Source organism: Semicossyphus pulcher, unplaced genomic scaffold (genome assembly GCF_022749685.1).
Source record: "Semicossyphus pulcher isolate SPU_LCO1_2020_fin unplaced genomic scaffold, fSemPul1.0.p SCAF_8, whole genome shotgun sequence".
NCBI classification, from domain to species: domain Eukaryota; kingdom Metazoa; phylum Chordata; class Actinopteri; order Labriformes; family Labridae; genus Semicossyphus; species Semicossyphus pulcher.
The window spans coordinates 19,215,987-19,236,281 of NW_027211759.1; the positions used below are offsets into that span (position 1 = coordinate 19,215,987).

The 20,295-nt window shown below is 41.9% G+C and overlaps 1 protein-coding gene across 3 annotated transcripts in view; it reads right to left on the reverse strand.

Moving 5' to 3' along the window:
• The window catches only part of magi2b (membrane associated guanylate kinase, WW and PDZ domain containing 2b), a 79,504-nt gene extending 63,364 nt beyond the window's left edge, over positions 1-16,140 (reverse strand). For all 3 annotated transcript variants that reach the window (XR_011309718.1, XM_069686532.1, XM_069686534.1), the window contains exon 1: positions 15,707-16,140. Coding sequence is in view for 2 of the 3 variants with exons in the window: in XM_069686532.1 (XP_069542633.1) it covers positions 15,707-16,004 (298 nt within the window). In the remaining variant the exon portion in view is untranslated. The remainder of the gene's footprint in view (positions 1-15,706) is intronic.
• Between the last annotated feature and the right edge of the window lie 4,155 nt (positions 16,141-20,295).

Consider the following 20,295-nt stretch of genomic DNA (forward strand, 5'->3'; position numbering starts at 1 on the left):
TTTTGTGATATGGACTTTAGCCCGTACGCCACAGCAATGCCCCTACATCAGCAGATTTCTTAGTGTGGTGTTGATGGACATTTTTGTCCTACACTGCAATGTGCAACAGAAAGGCAAGACATACTCCTATAAACTTACAAAAGCAACTCTGCCGTTTTAAATGAGAGCACAGAAACCAGAACAAAATCCACAGCTCTTTGTTAGAGTTTTTAAATGCAAAAACTGACATTACACCGTTCCTAAACAACGGGGCCATGCTGACCGGCATCCACTGTATGTAGTATCTCATACTTATCTCATACAACACCACTTCACACAAACCGAACTATCCCTTTATAGGATTCAAAAATCATAAGAGCCTATTTTGACATCAATAGTCATCTGAACTGAACAATTGAACATTAATCAAATCCAATGAAAATCAAAATATCTTACCATAATCCTAAAACCAAACCAAACGAATGCCTAAAAAATAGTGTGGATTAGATATCGTACTTATTTTTTTTCTTTACATGTTTAAATAATACACCTTAGGGTGTGTTGTTCACCTTTCCATCTTAGTGAAAACATTTATGAGGATGAAACTACAGTCAAAGCAGGAATGTTAAAGCTGAAAATATAGCAGACCTGGTTGTAATACAACTTTTCTGCCAGAGGTAGATAAATAAATTGTTAATCTTCCCCCGAACGCCCTCAGCAGGTCAGGAACACACTCCAACACCTGTCACTTATCTTGATAAGCTGTCTTCTTCAAAACAGCATGTAGCCCGAGGCTGAGCTAACCGGCATGCGAAACACGTTCAGAAGATGAGACGCTCATATTCTTTAATCATAACAGAAACATGGTTCACCAGTCTCACCTGCCACACATGTATCCCTGCTCTCTTTCCATGTTAAAGTCGAGCTGAAACAGGACGTGCAGGCGGGACATATCATTAGAGGGATTTGATTTGATCGTTGAGAAGTGGGCGTAGGCAGACGTTCTCCATAGCGCAGTAGCTAGCTAACTGACTGAGCGTTCTTGGTGCTCTGCGGCTAAATGTTGCAGATTGATTGGTTGAAATTGTGTGGTGCTAACTTACATAAGCATGCGTGAAATTTAGATAGGGGACTTAACCTCTTATGTGAATGATGGGTTGGTATATTTGCTCTTTTTAACAGAAAACATTTTAAAATGTGATACTTAGATGCATCTTTAATGCTGACGAGATATTCTTTAATCCACACAGAAAAAAGATTGAGCTGCCAAACATTTAACTCTGCTCTTCTTTCTATTTCAAATCCTTCAGTTCTCCCCACAGAATGAGTGTTACACTGACCAAACCGACATTATCTTTTCTTTTTCTGCTATGTGCCTGTTATTCCTTTAGACATAAGGCCCAAAGCCATACAAAAGCATACTTTTCTTGAAAGGCTATTCACAAGAGTATGTCGTGGAATAATGGGGGCTGGTAGTTTGTTCAAAATCAAGTTGTTGAATTTGAAATGACACACTAAATGGATCAATTACAATGAGGTCAGGGCTCTGTGCAGGCAAACCAAGTTCCTCCACACCAAACCCTTACCCTATATGAACATTGTTTTTAGGGGTACAGTCAAGCTGAGACAGCAGCTTGACTGTACCTCCGCTTTTTGTGAGGTTGTATAAGATACATATCCTCCATGAGTGTACGTTCAGAAGCCGGCCAGTGTGCGCAATATTCTTTTAATATTTTCACGGCTTCACCTTGCATCAGACAGCCCTTTCCGTCAGCACTAGGTTGAATATACAGATGATGGACACAGAAGTTTGCAGCAATGTGTCTCAGGAGTCCACTTATGTTTGGATGACCAGAAGCGTTTTAAAACCAAGTGTAAACAGGATTGACGTTGCTTCCAGAGGCATTCTGGAACTAGTAGTGAGTGATGCAACAGATGATAGGCATTTTCATGCTACAGCCTTCAGCTGTCCTCGGCCCCTGCTTTGTGAATTCGCCAATTTGTGGATGAGCTGTTGTTGCTCCAAGGCTCTTTCATTTCACAATAAAGTTGACTGGGACAGAAATTTCAAGAACTGACTCGTTGCAAAGATGGCATCATATGACAGTGCCACAGCTAAAGCCATTGAACTTATTGACACTTTCTAAATCCCACGTTTTTCTATGGTGATTTTAGACAAAGATTTCAAAGCAGACTGAGGTTTCAAGATGTGCTGTTCAACCCCTTTTGAAGAAGCACAAAGAAATGGGCAACGTTGAGGATCGTAGACGCAGTGGTCAGCAAAGGAAACGTGGTGCAGCAGATATAAAAGTCATCAAGCTTATTTCTCTTCAAAATCGGAAGATGTCCAGCAGTGCCATCAGCTCAGAACTGGCAGAAACCAGTGGGACCCAGGTACACTCATCGACTATCCAGAGATATCTGGCCAGAAGTGGTCTTCATGCAAGAGTTGCAGCCAAAAAGCCATACCTCCGACATGGAAACAAGGCCAAGCGACTCAACCATGCACGAAAACATAGGAACTGGGGTGCAGAAAAATGGCAGCAAGTGCTCTGGACTGATGAGTCAAAATTTGAAATATTTGGCTTTAGCAGAAGGCAGTTTGTTCGCTGAAGGGCTGGAGAGCGGTGCAATAATGAGTGTCTGCAGGCAACAGTGAAGCATGGTGGAGGTTCCTTGCAAGTTTGGGGCTGCATTTCTGCAAATGGAGTTGGAGATGTGGTCAGGATTAATGGTGTCCTCAATGCTGAGAAATACAGGCAGATACTTCTCCATCATGCAATACCATCAGGGAGGCGTATGATTGGCCCCAAATGTATTCTGCAGCAGGACAACGACCTCAAACGTACAGCCAATGTCATTAAGAACTATCTTCAGCGTAAAAAAGAACAAGAAGTCCTGGAAGTGATAATATGGCCCCCACAGAGACCTGATCTTGACATCATCGAGTCTGTCTGGAATTACATGAAGAGAACAGTAATCTACTATGGCTGAACAAACAAAGAAAGGATTGATGACTACAGATACAACATCAAAAAAAAGTTAAAATCCAAAGAAAAAGAAACAAATTCTACGCTCAGATGAAGTCAAACAGTCTAAAAAGGAAAGTGACATTAGTGAGGAAAATCAAGAGTTATTACTGTGACAAAGGTCTGGTTCAATTGGGAAGTGTCCTCCCACAATTACCGTTTATCGCCAAGAGAACGAAAACTGAAATCTTCGAGATTTTCAGTTTAAAATACAATGCTTTTCAACTTTCAACATGTAAAACAAGGATGATTATTTTAACATGAGAAGTATTTTTATTTTTATTATATTTAAACTGAACATGGACTGAACACAACCGCATCTTACTAAGTAATAACGTAATCAATCATGAATCAAGCATTACATCAACAGTAGTAAACACTGCACATCCCATGACTATAATCAAAGCATCATACTATCGGCCTGTCATATTTGGATATTTGTTAACGAAGTTTAAATGTAGATATTTCATTTCTCTGCTGACACCCATGACATGCCAATATTATCACGAATCCCAAATGTTGATCTAGTTTCAATTAAAAATAAATATATAAAGAAAATGGTTTGATATAGGCTCAGAGACATGTTGCATGCTAAATTGCATTTTTTGTATGTACACCAACTTGAGGGTTGGGGGAGGAGCAGATATATGTAAACTAACAGGAGCCATTTGGTTAGATTTGGGAAGGCATAATTAGGTCTGACAAGCCCACTCTCCCAAGAGGCTGAGAGAGGAGGGAGGCACAGTTGTGCCACAATGATTCTCTAAGTTTCTCTCCTCACAAAGTTTTACTGCTAAACTGTAAGTGTATACAACCCTGCAGTCACGTTTCAGGGACGCATGCAAACTAAGACTCTTACTATAATTGAGCACACAAACACACCAACATGTTTACACTTACATGAAAATGATCAGAAGAACACTAAAGAGACAATGAGATGCAAACATGGTCCAAACATCTTTTCGAAGTTTGCTTAACACTGAATTCTCCCCTGCATACAAGCCTTGTTTGTGCATGCTTTCTCCTTTTACCAACCTCAACCACAGAAAAAAAAACACACACACACACAACTACAATGAAACTAAGGGGCTGTATGGCTGGTTGAAGGCTGGACTGAGCTGATGGTCAGGAGAGTTTAGGGAGAGCTGAGGTGAAGAGGTGTCGTACCCAACAACACTCAGAGAGAGTTATTGATAGCTTGCCTGCACTACCACAAGAGGTCACACAGGCTACAGAGAAGTACAAAACTGCAGGGCAGAAGACAGCATATACTGTACACGACTGCACCTCTGAAACACAAACAAGCAAAAGATTTTATCTATGCCTGCATCCTCATCCATATTCTGCTCATGCTACTCATGAACAGTATCTCTCACCCTTCTTGCCTTTCTGAACAAACACAGGAGCATCTTCGGCAAATACCAACAAGTTCAACCACTGAACACACTGCTGGACATTGACTCACAAATATCCACTATTAGAATAAATATTATCATTATAATAATGGCCATTTTTTATTATTACATATGACCTGGGGGGAATGTGGAAATAAGAAAATTTCAGACACAAGTGTAACTAATTCTACTCTGAATAACTGCTGGAGCCATCAACCAGTGTTTTTAGTTGCACCTGTGGTGACATTTCAATATGGCGGCAGTGCAAAAGCTGGTTGATATGACAACGATTGAAAGTCGTTAGCAAGCTGTAGCCTACTTGTAAGCAAAAAACACAAAGGAAGAAAATAAAAACTGTTAACGTTAATGCTCATCATTTATGCACGTGACCCAGATGAAAGAATGTTCGGAGCTAGCTTAAACAGAAAAGTAACACAACCGTTAACTTAAGCTACATTACTTGGCTAAAAACTACACAAACAAACTTACCGTTAACTAAAAACACTTACAACTTACTTATACGTACCTTCTCCTCACTCTCACAGCTAAACTAGTAATATATCTAGACATAGCAAATTATTGCAAATCTCGTTAACCTCCGAGATTCATTGCACCTAACGGTAGCCACAGTGAATTTCCGATAGTGTCGGATAACTTTCAAAATAAGAGTATAACAAAATAAAATAAATGAAGGCCATTAAAAATAGTCTTAAGAGCATGAACTTCGCACCTATGTCATGGAACCAACCATGGCTATCATTTAGAAATATTAATTAAACCACTAGTGGAGAGTTTATTTACTTAACCCTGCATATTCATTAATGCTTTGTCCTTTGCACTTCCTGCCATTCTTTTTCTATGTTATATCCCTTTCTTAGATTGTAGGAATAACGTTTTTTTCTTATCTCATTGCATTTTTAAAAAGATTTTTTTAGACCTGGAGATGACCCTTATGTTTTATTCTCTTAAGAAGTTATTTATAATTAATTTCCTACGGCATTTCCCTCTACCCACTCATTTTATTTCTTTGGTCCTGACCCTATTCCTCCTCTCTGTACCTGCTTTGTCACATTTGACATTTAAGTTGGACAGTTTCTCTCCGTTTGTCTCTTCATCCACCTCTCCAGCTGTCCTGTTAAGACTATCCTGATCTGACCTTGTCTATTTTTCTTGCTTTACAACAGGTAGTTGAGCTGGCCTCAGAACGCTTGGTGTGTTTGTGTGTGTATGTGTGTGTGTGTGTGTGTGTGTCTGTGTGTGTGCGTGTGTGTGTGTGTGTGTGTGTGTGTGTCAGTCAGTAACTGAGAGAGTGTGTCTGTGCGCTTGTGTGTGTGTGTGTGTGTGTGTCTGTGTGTGTGAATTACACCGTGTATGTACAGATTTTCTACTTGTGGGTGTATTGTGAAAGCCATTTAGCTGTAAATGAAGTATCTCTTTCCAGTACTCCTAATGGCATTATTACAGCAGGCGGCAGGGCCCATTATTAATAGTAAATGACGGAGCCTCTCTCCTTAAGGTCTTTGTATTGATCCCCCCATCCTCAGACTAGTCTTAATGATGATGTTCCCCCATGTCTTCCTCTACAATCAAGGCCAGACTCACATTTACAACCTCTGAGTGACTATAAAGAGAAACAAGCGCACACTACAAATGAGACATCACGACTAAAAGACGGAGGTTATAGGAGTTGCCAGCCCTAATATTCCTTGTACCGTCTTCCTCCTACCGCAGCAAGCAAATGAATTCCTCATCTCAGCTCACCTCGCACGTCTATGCTGATGAGATAAACACTGATGGACACGAAGGGGTGCGTGTTTTTGTGCGTGCAGTGGCTCCTATTTTAAATGTGGCTTTATGGAGATGTTTGTCACTCCTGATTGCAGTCTCCAGTTCAAGCAGCGCACCTCACACTCTATCAGGAACAACAAGAAGGATGCATTATAATGAGAACAGACTGAGAGATGCAGAAGAAGTGGAGGAGGATGGAGAAGGGAATAAATTTGTGGAGGAAGGACGAAGGTGTGTGCAGGCTCCTTCGTTCTGTAAGTTGAGGAACAGTAATGGGGAGAAAACAGAGAGAGAGGGAGATATAGGAGCGCCTTGGAGGAAACAGGGAGGGATAAAACTTCAGTGGTTTCAGGCTCAGTGGTTCATAACATGAGGGGTTAAAACCAGCAGGGGGGTATTCCCAGTCAATACAAAGAATTCTTAATTGTGTATGTGTCTGAGAGAAGGCCGCCCTCTGAGCATCGTAATGAATCCTTTCTCCAGTGCTCCATTTGGCTGCTATGGTCTGATAGTCTAATAAAGCCTGTCTCGAACACTGCAGGGGCCCGTTAGGCTCCTGGATCCAAACCAAAATGAGTTGGCTCAACTGTATTGACCTGACTGCACCCTCACTTCATCATTGCATATCAGGATAAACTATGTGAACAGGAATTTTATACACACCAAGCACATAAAGGTGTTTTTGAAAGGTGGCATCATCCTGACAGGTCAGGGGGAAGCACTTTACAAAGTGTCATTTTGCATAAGTCATTTCATTATGGTGTAAGCAGCTTAATAATATAAATATCTGGATGTGACAGCAGTGACAAAGTACTAATGAGAACACTGTAATTTAATAACATACCTGACAAAACATACCAAACCTTCACAACTCCATCCCTCAAACGTATGGAGGCACATTGCCAGAAAAATAACAAACATCTTGGCTAAATCCAAATTGTCAGCAAAAGTTAGCCGCATTAGGAGGTGCAATTCTTCTATCATGGTGTAGGTCTGTTCCTCTTGGCCCAATAGAAGGAGGAGGACGAGGTCACAGTGCAGTGCATGAACACCACCTGTTGCAGTTGGGCTGGAATCTTGTTGTGGGTATCGCTCATTGTTTTTACTCCCATGAAAAGAGCCAGGGCTGTTGCTTTAGTTCAAATATGCAACAACATTGCAGAGAGGCTGAACACAGAAATGATGCTCTGGTCACCAGTCTGCAGTTTTTTCCAGCGTATGGAGAACTTTAGCACTATAGACAACAAAAACTAAAGAGAAAATGTCTTCACAATACTTCACAATAAAGATGTGAAATATTGGGCAGTTAAATAATCAGCATCACTTCTGAAGTTCAAACTTAATACGACTATAAGATATTGGTTAGGATGTCAGTGATAGAAGCTGCTTCAGAGCGTCTTAAGGCAGCTGATTAAGCAGCTACTGCCCTCTGCTGGTAGGAAGTATAAACTACAGTGATGAAATTATCCTGAATGCAAATGAAGCACTTAAACACATCAGCTGAGATTTATTCCAGTAAGACAGGATGCTGCCTGCTGCTGCAATGAACACGATTATATCAGCAGTGCAATTTAGGTTCACATCTAAACAGTCTAGACATTCTCGCTTTCATAAGCTCATGAATTACCACTGTATTATAGGAGGTACTGTGGCAAGGTAAATTCAGGTTAAACACATAATTTCTTGTTTTTCCTGACACATTATATAAATAAAAGTTGGCATATAGATAAAAAGAAGCAGGAATTAGAGGATTTTACATGTATGAATAGGAGCTTTAATATTGTGTCGTGTTTTGTATATTCACTGGGAATAATATTGTGTATATGATTTGGCTCCAGTTCAAGATATTGAGCTCAGGAATGATGGTGAGCCTCTGTACAAAGTCAGAACATTGTTGGGAGCCGTCCACCAGTTTCAGCGCTGCAGCTGGCTCCAGCTTTTATAATCCTTCTCATTCAGATCTGAAGCCCACAGCAAAGCTATCAGATTAGCGCTGCTGGCTAATCTACACCATGTCAATGAATGAAAACCATCCGCTGCCTTCTGTGCTGCCATGCCTGAGTGAAAAAGATATGACTCTGTGAGGGTGGAGGGGCGGGGGGACTCCCAGTAACATGCAGAAATGTTCGCTACATATCATTTTTAAGAGACACCTTCTGTCTTATTGTGTGATTTTTCTCACACAGGAAACACAGATGCAGACTAAAAAACGTTCGATACATGCTGATGCAGCGGCTGGGATGAGCCAGATGTCCCGGCTGCCTCTGTCTCTGGAGGTGAGGGATGGTTGTGTCTCGCAGCTACAGCGACCTCACTGAACCCTCCACCCTGCAGAGTAACGGAGGCCAGGAGGAGGACACAGGCACGGTGCCAGGACCTCGTATGGGAAGGAAATGTTACTAAACACATACAGGCAAGTATACTGTACTTAAGGTACTTGTACTTTACTTGAGGGCATTTCATGCCACTTTATATTGTCATTTTTACTAGACTCAATTTTTATCAGTTACTTTGGAAATTAACCCCTAAAATATCCAATAAATATATAATGGGCTTATAAAATAAGATTCAATGAACACATAAATCAGTGCTACATAGTTAGCTAACTAGCCCCAACCACACAAAGTACATTAGTAAAGTGCAGCTTGTGCATAAAAGCATCAGGAGTATCAATCAAACAACTCTTTAAACTGTACAATGACAGGGGCCATATTTCTGCAGCGAGCCATTTTACCTTTGATATTTTAAGTGCCACCTTTACTTAAGTAAATTTATTTGAATCAAGTATTTCTATGATGTTTTATAGCCAGTTTCGCCTGAGTAGAGGATCGACTATTACCCCTTTCCCACCTAAATTTAGCGTGTTGAAGCTGGTTTTTCAGACCCGGGAAGACCCCCTTTAGATGCAGATTGTCTCTTTTCCCATCGCCAGTGGAGTATACTCCTGTCTTTCTCTTTTCTGCTGTGTCAGCGTCTGACGTCACAAAGGAGACAGGGTTAGTAAACAGTGAAGATGTTGCAGTGGTTAGGTCTTTATTGTATCTATTACTCATTCAGTCTGTTTGTCAAACTAGGGCACTGACAAATCTGGACGGAGACGCTAGGAGACAGGTGGAATTTGTAGCTGAGATGAGTCGCAGAAGTTACAGATGGAACATAGCATCGCACCTGCAAGGGGGCGGAGATTAGCTTGTCAACCTGGGTTTTGTGTTCCCATCAATGTCAATCGGCACCGAGGCAATAATTAACCGGGTCTGATTGCCGGTTGTAACCTTTCTCATTTAAGCAAAAAAGCCGGGTGTTAACAGGTTTTTTGACCAATGGGAAAGCGGCTTATGAAGCTATTTTGCTATAAAGCCATAAAGGAGTTTCTGCTGTATATGATTTGTTCACATCTACAGTTTGTTCATTAATAAAAGTCAGATATATTTCATAGCTGAGAGAATTGCTCCCGCCTCTTTTTAAATGACTAAAATGTGCCACACAACTACAAATCCACAAGCAGCACATGATCACCTGATTGTGTTGCTTTTCTTAAACAAGTCTCAAATGCTCCACCAAGTGGTTGGACGTGTAAATATAAATAAACACAAAAACACATGAGGAAAAATTGCTTCCAACACATATGCACTTTAAAAACGTATTTCCAAGGGTAAATATAAATATCAGCTGTTACATGATGTGCTCTAAACGGAGTCAGAAAGACTCAAATATAAGCACAATCGGCACAGAGCTGAGAGGTGGCAAAAAGAGTCTATACAAAAGACTTTCATAGGATGTGGTTTATATACAAGAAAACTGAAGGCGCATCAACAACATTACCATTTCTCTCCCTCTCTCTCTCTCCCGCGCACACACTCACAAACATCATGAATAATCATAAGAATATGGTGTTTTATCTCAGCCAGATGAACTGCTTTAATTTAAACATCCCATTTGTCTGAAAAACAGCCTATTTTTCAAAACACAACCACACACAGCATCATACAGTCTCATCACCATGGTGATCCATCACTAAGAAGTATGTGCTGTTACTCAGGAAAACCTGCCGTGTTTCTTCAGTCAACCTGTTGGCCTGTTACTGAGGCCCAAATCTCCTGAATGAGCACAAACCAAGTCAACCCATCATGTGTCAGGGTTACTATAGGAAGTAAATGTATCAGATGGACGGTTCCTCCTTTTAACACCACTTACATCTCCACTTAACGAACTCATGCAGCCGCACAGATCGTCCCACTCAGTGCGTCTGGGCTGAGGAGAATCACATTGACCTAATTCACTTAACTGGACCAGTCAGATCTCTGGTCATTGGCGGGCTGAGCTGGAGTTTGATCCTCTGAGCCGAGCTCCAGCAGCTTCTAGCCTCAATAAAATCCTCCTCCGCCTCTGACAGAACTCATCTCTTGGTGAGTTATTAATACCAACTGAGCGGACAGGATGTTATGCACTGATTCTTCAAGCTTCTCATCAACAAAGCGACATGAGAGGAGTAGAAGGTCGCCCTCTTCTCCCTCTGCTCCATCTGTCTTTCAATACTGCACCCACATTAAGAGGACTGGCAGGACTGGGACGGCACAGTCAGGAAACTTTGAGCAATCCTTAAACGTGTCTAGAAACATGCAAATTGTACCCCAATTACTTCACGCTGCAACATTACCGTGGCGTATTTCTCAAAGATACAGGCAGTTTGTGATGACATTGACCCATTCTGTTAAACTCCTCCTCCAATCAGCCCTTATCCAATCACAGCTCATCACAGTAACTAGGCCTAACAAGCTTTGCATTTCTTTACATATTGAATCTTTCTTTTCTTCCTTTCGCCTTTCCATCCATAAAAACAAAAGATAGGAATAGAGTAAACATGGTTTTTATCTGCTCTACACATAAGCTACATTCGTTAGCATCCCCCGCTAACTGGATAACTTGGTAGACTTACTAAAAAACAGGAACTTGGCCACTATATCAGAGTTTAGATTAAAGATAGCAGCTCTGTTCTGCACTTTTTTATTTGGTTTGAGGAGGCTTACTCTCCAGCATCTCCCGCCAAACATGGTGTTAGATAACGTTACATTTGCCAAACTCATCAATAATTCCTCCTCCTCAAATCCTATAAAAAGTAGGGCAAACATTATAAGCATGAATGTGACCACTGTCCTGCTCGCACAAAAATGTTCAAGGATACAAACATTTTGAAGTTTCTGATAAAATGATTTACATTTGAATGATATAACACCTTTTTTCAGGTCTTTGTTTTGAACATTAAAAGCATTAAAAAGTCAGACGGAGACAGTTCTTAACCAACTTGCAGGATTTTAGCATTAGCATTAGCTTACTTTAGCAAGCTACTGCTGATAATCTGGGCTAGTTCAAACCATCATTTAATCCTGCAGCACCAACGGTTACTAGTTACAAATAAAGGCCTACTTTTGTTTTACCTTTGTCTGAAATCAAACCTGTTAAAATTCACGATAAATATTGTGTAAATCTGCCATGTGCCATGCTAGAATGACAAACCTGACAGGTGCTGCAACACTAATAAGGGGGATCTGTGTTTCACAAAGCTATCATTACAATAAACTGAGGTTACAGATTTAGAAATAATTTGTAAACTGGCATAAAGTGGTTATATTCACCTGCCTAATCTCTGTTTACTGTTTCATTAGGACACAAAGAGCTCCCTGTGTGCCCTATATATGGTGTGTGTCCGAGCTGCTGCTGCTGCACAGTGTGACACAGGCTGGCTCGGCTCCACTCACATGTTCGAGGGCATGTTAACAGTCTGAACTCGTGTTGTTTTTCCTCAGAAAGCAGCACCACATATTGTTCTCTTAAACCCAAGAGGCAGAGATGTCCCGAGGTCTTTCTTATTCACCCCGCCTGTATTTCAAACAGGAAACACGAGCAAACACTGACATATATCCAGCTTTACGTCTGCATGTTTCCAGAGCTGTAAGAACCTGCAGGTAGGAAAAACAGCATTTCTGTTTCCTGTTTATTCTAATAAACATTTGTTGTCGAGTCTGGGGTGATGGACTTAAGATAATCTGTGCCAAAAATAGCTGACATTAATATTATTTATATCACTGTATTTGGGCCATAGCTATTTATGACAAAAGATTTACGCCAATTAAAGACAACTTAAAAGAGAGCTGGGTTTTTAGAGGTGGATACATATTCATTTTAATGAATATCCTTTCACTTTAAGGTTGTTGCTTTTTTAAATAACAGCACAGAAATGTAATTAAGAAAACTAAAAATGTTGAAATTATGAAACTATTTTGGCACAATGTCTTAATAAACTGAAATCTAGAGCCATTTTTCTTCATTAAGGAGAAAGCAAAGACAAAAAAAGGCTATTACAGTTAGATTTTTATCCACTGCTCTTTAGTCATTATGACACGTCAGCACAACACAGATAAGTCATAATTAAAGAAATAACAAATATATTTATTTTGGTTTTTAAAAATTAAAAATCAACCAGAAATAGACTGAAAAAAAAATCACACAACGGAATCTTCTGTTTCCCAAAGTGTGCGTTTTTACACCTTCACCATACTCTTCTCCTAAGACTCCACCTCTCTTTCTCACTTACATATCCACCCGCACGCACACACACACACGCACACACACACACACACGCACACACACACACACGCTCATTCACACCTCTCTCCTCTCCATACTGTTCTAACACCTCTAGGCGGTTATGATCTTTATGCCACTTTTAAGAATCTGCCTCAGTGAGCCGAGCAGCCGGTGGCTCTTCACTCGTGCTCGGAGCTGCAGGGAGACGAACACGAGAGAGAGAGATGTTTATCAGATAATGACGTGCAGAAGGACGCAGCCAATCACTCATTTTAAAAAGAATGAAAATCTTCAACTATATGTATTTTTAAATGACTAATGCATCTGGAAGATTTCTTCAAAACAATCCATTTAACAGAGCATGCACGTAAGAGAAATGATGGCATTTATTGCTGCAGTGGGCCTTTAAAACAGGGTTACAGTGAGCCAGCATGAGCAACACCAGGAGACTTAAGCTGAAGCAGCTAAATGGAACTCAGCCATCATTCATTGTATCAATTACACGTGTGTTTTACTCCTGTGACAGGTCTAAATGTCTTCAGGGAGACGGCTGAGTGGAATATTATAAACATAAATGTAAAAATCGTTCTATTTGTTTTGTTTTTCTGGTGACGTTCGGTGTTGTTATGTTGTCATGGAACCATTAGTTCAGATTTATTTACAGCTCATCCATTTACCGGTACATGACAGAAAACTGAGACCTTTGAAGCTGTTAGACACACACACACACACACACACACACACACACACAGACACAGCAGGAGAATAAATAACAGCTCTCTCGAGACGTTTCTTTTGGCATCTTTCACGTTTACCTCATTTATCTGCAAAACGAAACACTCTGCCTCGATTGACTGACTGATCCGTTTAATAACTGGTGATCGAGCCCAAGATGTCTGTGAACATTATTAAAGGGTGACTCCATGCAAACTCACAACAGCTTACACCTGCATGCTGTGATGTGCAAGAAAAGTTGTGAGCACAGGACTTGTGAAAAAGGAAATCGTATGTGCTCATGGCTCAGTCTATAAACTGAAGCAGCACAAATAACACAGTGAAAGGTGTGTGATATTCCTGTGAAGCAGAGTCCTGCTCTGTGTATTAGGATGTGCTTTGTTTCCTGAAATCTGTGGTGAGTGTAGATTTGTGAGAGGAGGTCAGGGCAGGCCTCGCTCTTTCTGAAATAGTCTGTTAAAATGTGTAAGTGTGTGTGCATGATCGCACGGCCAGTCAGACACGAGTGCATGCCCAGACAGGACATCCATCTCTGATCTGGCCGTGTTTGTGTGGCCTCTGTCTGAGCAGAGCGACTGGACTGCTTCTAGCCGATTCCTCTGCAGGCCACGAGTGTGTCAGCTGCGACTGTCTGCATGCACACAGCCATAAATACACTCCGGTCTGCACTGCATGGAAGTCAAACAGTAATATGACAGCAGAGAGAGAGACAGAAGAAAAACTATACAGTGAAGGAGACAACAAGCTGTGCACAAACAGCAGAGTGCTGGAGGACGTTGTAAGCTAAGACCACATTGTGAGTTGAACAAACAGACAGACTCATGTTTAAATGGATAAGAGAGGGAGGGAGGGGGAGAATAGACCTGTCTGAGATACACACATATTAGCATTTAACCCCTCACACATCACACGACCGTGCTCTTACACTGTCAGCAGCTATAACTCAATAATCAATCACGTTGACGCAACCCATGGAAACTCTGAGAGCGAGCGGGGTGAAGACAAATCCTCTGTGAGCAAACTCGGCAAAGTCCAAAAATAAAAAATGTGATTTCTGCTCCACTCATGTCCCAGAAAACAAGCCGCTGTAATGCTCATTTCATGGCTGAGGACGCAGCCACTTATTAGGACTTAAAGCAAAGCCTCAGAGGGTGTGATGATAACCATCTCCTCCGCTCTTCCTTCAATCCAATGTTCTGCTCGTATACGGACCCTGTGTGCTTTTACACTGGCTGACAGAAGCAGGTCACTCAGTCAACACTGTTGCAGTAAATCCACCGCTGTGCTCAGAAACATTCAAACAAGCCTTGAAGCATCGGAGGCCACGGAAATTACACAAAACACTGCACCGGCTCTCAATAACAAAACACTCAATGGCTCCTCAGAGCATGACTGCAAAAGAAATGCATGATTATTTTCCACTTCTGAACTCAGGAGCATTTCATAAACAAAATATGTGTGTGTGTGTGTGTGTGTGTGTGTGTGTGTGTGTGTGTGTGTGTGTGTGTTTGAAATTTAAGAGGCGGGATTTAAAGCATGTAGACTTCACAGCTGATCAATATGAACAAGAACTCAGCAGTAATTGGGCTACAGAGGTTTCATTTTTCACCAGTGTGTAATTACACTGTAATAACAGTCTGCACTGGCAGCCAGCAGACTGAGTGTGTGTGTGTGTGTGTGTGTGTGTGTGTGTGTGTGTGTGTGTGTGTGTGTGTGTGTGTGCCTGCTCACACTCTACAGCAGCAAAGAGAAAAACAGTTGATCCACGGCGCAGGCCTGGTGGAGACATGAGCCCTGTCCTCGACCAGAATAAGGAGCAAACCGCAGCCTGTGGCATGACGCCTAAAAGGACACACCCCCTCCAGGTTGTGGCATCGAACCAGCGACACTGTGATAAACAAACGGCGGCTGATCCCGGCTGCAAAATAACCATTATAGTTACTGATCCTGGTGGACTGAACCCATCATTACGGCTCGTAATTACGATTGAGCAGCACACAGGCCTGAGCACGGGTTTGTGCTGTGTCCACTTACACACACGGCTTCTCCCTGTAGTGCAGACTGACATATGACTGTATAATTGACAGCATAATCAAACCAGCTACACACACACAACACAACACACACACTCCTCCCTGTCTCTTAAACCCGCGCGGCGCTGCGCTCCTGGCCGCTCTCGTGCTCGTCATATCTCACCTTGTTTGACACATTTGAGGCGGACCGGGTCTTTGCAGTGTTTAATCACGGCCAGCACGTCCCGGGTGGTGAGCCCGGCCACCGGCATGTTGTTGACCTCCAGCAGCAGCTCATCCTGGGCCAGTTTGCCGCTCTGGATCAGTCCCTTCCCCTGCTTCACCTCGCCGAAGTAGGGGAACTGGCCGATCTCCGCGCCCCCCTTCAGTTCGAACCCCAGCTCCCCTTCTTTCCCGCGGGTTATCACCGCTTCGTGGACTTTGTTGGTCCAGTGGTTTTTCTTCTTGAGGCTCTTAGACATCGTTAGGGCGAGTTAATCACCGCGGGCTGGCCCATAGAAAAGCCTCCTACCGTCTCATCCCTGCCTTTGTGCGACCGGCTGCAGCTCCAACATCAGCGGTGCACGCCAGGCGCAGTGTCCGCTCGGCGAGCCGCGTAGTCGGGCAGAGGGCTGCAGTACAGCGCGGCGGCGGCGGATGAAATAATTATTACTCTGTCAGACACACAGACGCAAGAGACAGATACTGGCGGATGACCCGGATGTGAAGCCTGAAGGAGGGGAGAGATGAATGGTTCTGGTTCGGCGTAAAAGGATGGAGAGGAGGGGAAATAACACAGGAGGCGCTTCACTCCCGCTACAGTGCCAGGGGCGCTTCCTCAGGCTCACTGTGATCCAACACATGACATGTACGAGGAACGCTACATTATACACACACCTCAGCCTATATGATTTACCTGAAAACATGCTGGATTCATAAAATAGCTTTGAGGTTGACTTTTTGTTTAGTTTTTTCGCTTTAAGTCCAGGAATGCAGTATCCTATCAAACATATAAGAAAATATGCGTCTATTATATTCACTAAAGACTTTATGGGAGTCTTATTTATCTGATAATATGCACCTGAATGCAGATATGTATGTACACAAACTGGCCTAAATTAATCCAGACCCTCAGGGGGGTCGAGGGGCCCCAGGGCAGGTTCACCATGTGTTACTAAGTTTGTGATAATTTGTTGTAAATTAATATTATATACGTTTGTAAATGCTCTGGACGAATAAGGCACATAATGAATAAAAGGAAATGAATTAAACTTGGTGCCTGAAGGCAAAATCAATATTAGCTACTACCTTTTTCACTGCAGCCTCAAAAGTAATGGAGGACATCCGACCTCCAATGTCAACGGCATAAAAAAAAAACTGGATATCTACAAAATCTGCCAATTATAACTATGGTGTAGTAAAGTTTGGGAAAGGTCACTGTCACTGTGGTTAGTGCAATGTTAAACTAAAACTAAAATGTTATACTTCTGTCCTCTGTTTTGAAATCATAAAAACGTAAAGAAAATAATAAATTGTTATCATTTCACTGCTTCTAGATTCACCAAAAACTCTGATAGGAAAAATCTGTCCATATTTAACTCAGTGGCTACCGACGTTGAAGTCACGGCGGCTAGCATTAGCAATCCCCAAAATTTTAGCTAACATTACTTTTGACAAACTTACATTAGCGTTAGCTAGCTAACATTACTGTTCAACTATAATCTAAGCCTTACCTTTTGTATCCTGTAACACTTTCAAACGTAAGCTAGGAAGTGGCTAAATGCTAACGCTAGCTGTTGTCTAACTGTATCTAATGTGCAATTAAATATGTAATTTTAGCATGAAATATGGCCCAATGAGCCTCCAGATTTTCACAATTCAATGTCATTACACTGTTTGATGAATCAGTGAGCCATCACTTGATCGCTTTTTGTCTGAAGCTAAAATGCTTTAGCTTAACATTATAGCAGCATTTTAGCTTCCCTACCTTAGCATTACATCTAAGGAAAATGGTCACATTGTAAATATGGTGGATTGTCAATCATGGGACAAAATACAAAGGAATGCAGGGCTCCATAGAGAGTGGAGGACATGGGGTCCATAGGGCCCCACAGCACATCTTTGCCCGGAGGCCTCCATAGCTGTATGCACTTCTGCTTTCTGGGTCTTTCTCTATGTCTTGTTTAATAGCACATGCAGCACTACCAGCACTATCTGTCCTATTTACAGCCGAAATGAATGTGTACTTACATGCGCGGCAAGCCCCTGAAACCCTAATGGTTAACTCACCTTTACTCCCACGTGTTTACAGATCACTGGTGTGTTAGAAATGTAACTCAATTCAGTATTTCACTTCAACATTTAACAGGTTTACTGTAAGAGCAGTTAGCATGTGAAGAAAAGTGCCGCTCCCAGTTGTAAAGTGAAAAAAGGAACAAACAGCCTCTGCAGTTGTGGTTTTAAATTCACCCTGTTTCAGCTGGTCACCGTTACATAATTGCTCTGATGACATAAATCCAGGTCCGTCAGAAAATGACAAATCCTTTTGTTGCCATTACTTTTTCATGAGTGCACGGGTCTCCGAAGCGGGGTGAAGTAAAGTTTCATTCAATATTTAACACATAAGTCAAGAGCTGCTCCTCCAATTCTACTGAGGATGACAGTCCCTCTCACTGCCACTCTAAGCCTGTGTGTGTGTGTGAGTGTGTGTGTGTGTGTGTGTGTGTTTTGAGGACATGCATCTGCTCCTGTAATGTGAGTATCCTCCCTACAAAACAACTTTACTGTACACAGCCCCCTGTGCATTTGCACGCAGTAAATAATCCATGATGTGCGCTGGATACACTTTGACTGTCACTTTACTTACTTCAGCATCTTAGTATTAAGGTCACACTGTTTGTTCTGGTTACAGCAGATGCTTCTGACACTCACTCAAGCGGATCATGATGAGAGTTTATAGAAGCCTAACAACCAGTACATAAACAGCACTGGTAAAATCCAGAAAACTAGCTGGATTAAGAGATTAAGTCTTTTTTGTGCCTCTGCTGGTGGATGTCAGAGCTGCAGCTTCAAGAGGCCTGAAGTCTGGACTGAAAAGCAGCAATTATACACTTTTGCAGGACTCATGCAGGTTTTTACTCCAACACGAGCTCATGTAAGGTTACAGATGTACTGAAGCATGAAATCAGCTGATGCTGCCTTCAAGCAGAACAGAAATCAGGCACGTTGTAGCTTTTTTTGACACATAAGTTGTATTTTTTGTGTACATGACATGAGATTTTGTGTCCCGTGCTTATCTTTCTATATCTGGATCAGAGGACTTTACTATTTTGGACCTCCTTTGTGAATAGAAGTGTGATAGAAGAACAAAACGAAAAGCCATCAGCTGTCGAAGCTTTGAGCTGGAGCGACTAAATTTGGAGTCACTTCAAGCATCTCATCGCCTCTCTGATTTTCTCTCCTGACAGTGTGGAGTACAGCAGTCGCTCTCAGGGTCTGTGTGGACACTCGCACATGGACGAGAGGTGTGCTCGCACGAGGGTGGTGGTGATGATCTGTAACAACTACATCAAATGTTTCACTTTCTGCAGGATGGAATATTTCAAACTAAGGGTTGCATTATGTGTGAAGAAGCATCCTTCTCAGACTGTGTGTAAACATCTCTGTGAGAGTGTTTGTGCACACCAGGTGGGGAGGGAAGATGAAAGAAAAGGATATTACTTTATATCATCGTTATAGACAGAAAGTAATGAGCATCCTAAAGCAGACTGCCAACAACAGAAGGCAAAAATACAATAACACGAGGCAGTCTGCGCGCTCAGAGGGGGAATTTCAATAGAGCTTATATGGATTTAGCTCGCTGCCTCCCTCATTGACTCTCTGCTTTGTGCATTTGCTGTTCGGGAAGAAATGCACACTAAGTTGTTTTTATTGCTCGGCAGAGACAGGAGGGGAGTGGAGTCACCTTCACACAGACACAACGATGGGGGGGGACACACTCCTCCCATATTCATCATCTTTATTTTACCCACTGATGTTGCACAAGCTTAAAAAGAAAACAGAGTGCAGACAAACATATTAACCGTCATCTAATGTCCACAGAGACTGCGCTAATGTTGGAAGACATTTTCAAATTCAAAATGAAATAGCAGCACAGAGGCATCAGAGAGGATGCCAGGAATGTGCTGGACGGGAGCAGCAGCATGCGCCCACCCACCACACGCACGCACGCACGCACACACACACACACACACACACACACACGCGCCACACTCAAAGAGAGAATAAGTTAATTAGACTAAATGGCTTTAGGGAATTGGCAACTAAATCATGTTGGCTTTTTCTCCAAGCTCACAATGAAATTTAATTAGGTAGTGAAACTTGTGATGGCTGAGTTCACCTGTACAAAGTCCAGACTGTCACTGATATCGGCTGATATAAGCTTACCACACGCACAGTATACCAGTATCAGTGTATGTCTGCCAAAAACAGACAAGAAATTGAAATGCAGAAGATATGTTACAATTACAAACACTGAAAGCATCACTGTGCCCACCAGTGAGAGCTGACATGTTTAAACGTTGTGCTCAGTATCTTAGTAACACAATGAAAAAAACATTAACCAGTACTCAGTAAGGATTAAAGTTCTCTCCACAAACAATATTAAGTGAAACAATATTCCTTTTTTTGTGCAATTCATTAATTCTTTGAAATGTGAAAAGGGTCACTCCAAAGGAAAAACCGCCGGCCTATATTACCTTCAATTCTGGGATC